Source organism: Dipodomys spectabilis, unplaced genomic scaffold (genome assembly GCF_019054845.1).
Source record: "Dipodomys spectabilis isolate Male_0828 unplaced genomic scaffold, ASM1905484v1 ptg000266l, whole genome shotgun sequence".
Classification (NCBI taxonomy): Eukaryota; Metazoa; Chordata; class Mammalia; order Rodentia; family Heteromyidae; genus Dipodomys; species Dipodomys spectabilis.
Genome location: NW_024870943.1, coordinates 4,224,605 through 4,227,833, shown reverse-complemented (window position 1 = coordinate 4,227,833; position 3,229 = coordinate 4,224,605). Strand labels below are relative to the sequence as shown.

Here is a 3,229-nt window from a genome sequence, read left to right as displayed (position 1 = left end):
GGTTTTCCTAGTGAAGGCACTAGGATCCATGGTGTGAGACAGGGTTTCTTTTCTATTATCTCAACCATTTCTGTCCTCTAGATTCTCTAGATCTTTTGTCTTTGGCATCCCACTCCAGAAGGGCCACCCCTAGGCCAGAAACTGACTTTGATCTTCCATATTCTTTGTGAAGCTCAATTTGGAATGGATCCATAATCCAGTGCACTGATTTTCTCTCCTGTATAGACTCCCTGTTTATCCCTACATCAAACATCCCAAACACCTTAGCAATGTTCTCAGATGCATCAATATGGGGGCTTTTCCTCATAGCCCAGCTGTGTGTTGGTGTCATGGGGAACTCCCTGCTCTCCATGCTCTATCTGTACATGTTTTTATTCCAACGTCAGCTGAAGAAGCCCATCGATGCCATTTTCATGCACCTGACTGTGGTCAACATCCTGAATCTCACCTTCACAATGTTGCCAGACATCATAGCATGCTTCGGAATCCAGCGATTTCTGAACGATGTGGGCTGCAAGGTGGTGGTGTACTTCTTAAGAGTCACCCGGGGACTGTCCATCTGTACCACCTCACTCCTCAGTGCTTTTCAGGCCATCACCATCAGCAACAGCCATGCTCAATTGGTGTGGCTTAAATCTAAGCCTTCCATGTGGATTTTCCCTTCTTTCCTCTTCTTCTGGGTCATCAATATGGTCATCTATGTCCCGGTCATTACAGCTATGAAAGTCAAAAGCAATTTCACCTTGGTTGGTCCTGGGTTTTCCAATGCATATTGTGAGACTCGGCGGATAGAAGACAATAGATCATGGTATTTCATCTCTATCTTATTATTTCGAGATCTCGTGTTTGTTTTCCTCATGATCACCACCAGCTTCTATATGGTGACCTTCCTGTACCGACACCATAAGACAGCCCGGCACCTCCATAGTCCCAGGCTTGCTTCCCAGTTGGCACCTGAGAACAAGGCCACCCACACCATCTTACTGTTAGTCAGCTGTTTTGTGTTCTTCTATTGCTCCAACAACATCGCAACTTTTTGTTCCTTTTACACACCAGTGAAAATCCCAACACTGGATGTGCTGATTTGTATTTTGTCATCATGCTACCCAACCGTATGTCCTTTTTTCTTAATGAAAAGTAATAAAATTTTTTCTAAATATTCACTCTCCCTCTCGATGATAGGAAGTACTGGTTGTCATAAAGCATTCAACAGCTGATTGGACAGCCAAAACTTTTCTTCAAAGTGCTTAAGTTCCTAGAAATATATCTGAGGAAGAAATTATCTTGAACACGTGAAGTGTTGTTCCAGTTCAGAGATGCTATAATTCTTTCTTTTTTAATTTTTTTTTGGGGTCCAATAGTGGGGCCTGAACTCTGGGCCTAGGTGCTGTCCCTCAGTCTTCAGCTCAAGGCTAGCACTCTACCACTTGAGCCACAGTGCCATGTCCAGATTTTCACTTTGCTTATGTGGTGCTTTGAATTTTAACCCAGAGCCTCAGGCATGCAAGGCAAGCGCTGTACCACAGAGCCACCTTCCCAGCCCCTATGCAGTAATTCTTAAATGCTGAGGTACTTTTGTGTCTTTGCACAAAAGTGTTATATTGCTTAGTTGCTTAACAGATTATTAATGGGACAAATGAAATACATTTTCTGTACACTATAGAATTAAAAGCTTTTCTATTCTTATAAGACAGTTGCTAGACAATCTATCTCTTCCTTGTGTTCTCTTCCTACTATCTGTGCTGTTTGTTATAAAGAATTCTATTAGATCACTCTAAGAATGCTGGTTCTCCAATGAAAGAGTAACATCTAGCCACGGAAGAAACAGCATGTGGCCAAAGGACATAGCCAGAGCCAGGCACAGGTGGCTCATGGCCATAATCCTAGCTAGTCAGAAGGCACCTCAGTTCTCAGGCACCCTGGGAAGAAAACTTAGTGAGACCCTTACTTCAACTAATCACAAGAAAAGCCAGAAGTAGTGCTACAGCTCAAGTGAAAGAGTGCTAGCCTTGAGCAAAAGAAGCCCAGGGACAGTGCCCAGGCCCTGAGTTCAAGCCCCAGGTCTGGCATAAAAGAAAAAAGAATGGACCTTGCAGCCAATGACAAAGAAAATTGTAGCCAGTGATGAGGCAGGAGGCAACCAATGACAATCAGGATGCAGTCAATGCAGAGATGTGTATACTCGATGACACATATTCTTCCATTGTAATCTCCATGACTCTACTCTGTGACAAGCAGTGTGGCAAAGGCACAATGGAGATCAGTGTTCTGATTTAGACAACAAAGGAAACCTTCCAAGATAGATCCGTGGAGAGAGTAAGTCCCTACAGGTCCCATCGTCCATCACCACTGTACTTTCTGGAGAAGTATCATGAGGAAAAGGGGTTCTGTTCAGTCTGGAGCCCACTGGACATTGGGTATTTTATTCTATTCTATTTTTTTGGTCAGAGACCAGGACTGGAACTTGGTATCTGATGCTTTTGCTCATCATCTGCTGCTCCACAAGTTCCCTATCCCTCCACTGGACACTCAACCTAGTTTGAAGTCTACTCCCCCTGTTATCCTTCCTGTTCACAATCTCTATACACAGTTGGCACCCTGATAGTGTTTTAGTCCTCGATTTTACTTTGGACCTTGCCACACCACATACACTTGGTTGAAACTTCTGGAATGAAAGGTTCAGGACAGGAGTGGAACCTGGCATAGACTCAATCCCCAGGCATCCCCCAGGAGTTGGTGGAGAACTGGATTCCCTAAAAAAGACAATCTGGTCAGACTTAACCCGTTGTTCTCTGAGAAAGAGAAGTTCCAGTGTGACTGCTGCTCACCACAGTGACCCAGGGCCCAGTGGCAGGATGCCTGCCCTGTCCCCTGACAAGTCCCACCTGGGAGAGCGTCTGTCCTGCCTCCACGCCAGTTCAGGCCTGCCATTGTACACAACAACCCTTGTTTCCTCCTCTAACAAGCAGCTCAGTATCCAACCACCATGGGAACCCAGTCCGAGAGGCACAATGGAGAGGAAGCTGCCGAAGCAAGTGTTTGGAAAGGAGCAGAGATCACAGCAGGCAAAGCAGCCATGAAGATGTGTCTGCAAGGAGTCCGTAGCTGGGTTCAGCAAAGAGAGGCCGGCGCAGGTGGGCGGAGCACTTCCATAAAGCTGCCTGTGGTGGATAGATGGCTTCTGATTTGAAATCGACAACAGAATAAAGGACTGAAGTTCAATGAATAG

At 45.4% G+C, this 3,229-nt stretch overlaps 1 protein-coding gene across 1 annotated transcript; it reads left to right on the top strand.

The window, feature by feature from the left end:
* Positions 1-329: 329 nt before the first annotated feature.
* On the top strand, positions 330-2,602 carry LOC122125608 (putative vomeronasal receptor-like protein 4). Its single transcript, XM_042700126.1, has 2 exons — positions 330-985; positions 2,449-2,602. Exons 1-2 carry the CDS (start codon positions 330-332, stop codon positions 2,600-2,602), a joined length of 810 nt encoding a protein of 269 aa, XP_042556060.1.
* Positions 2,603-3,229: the final 627 nt, after the last annotated feature.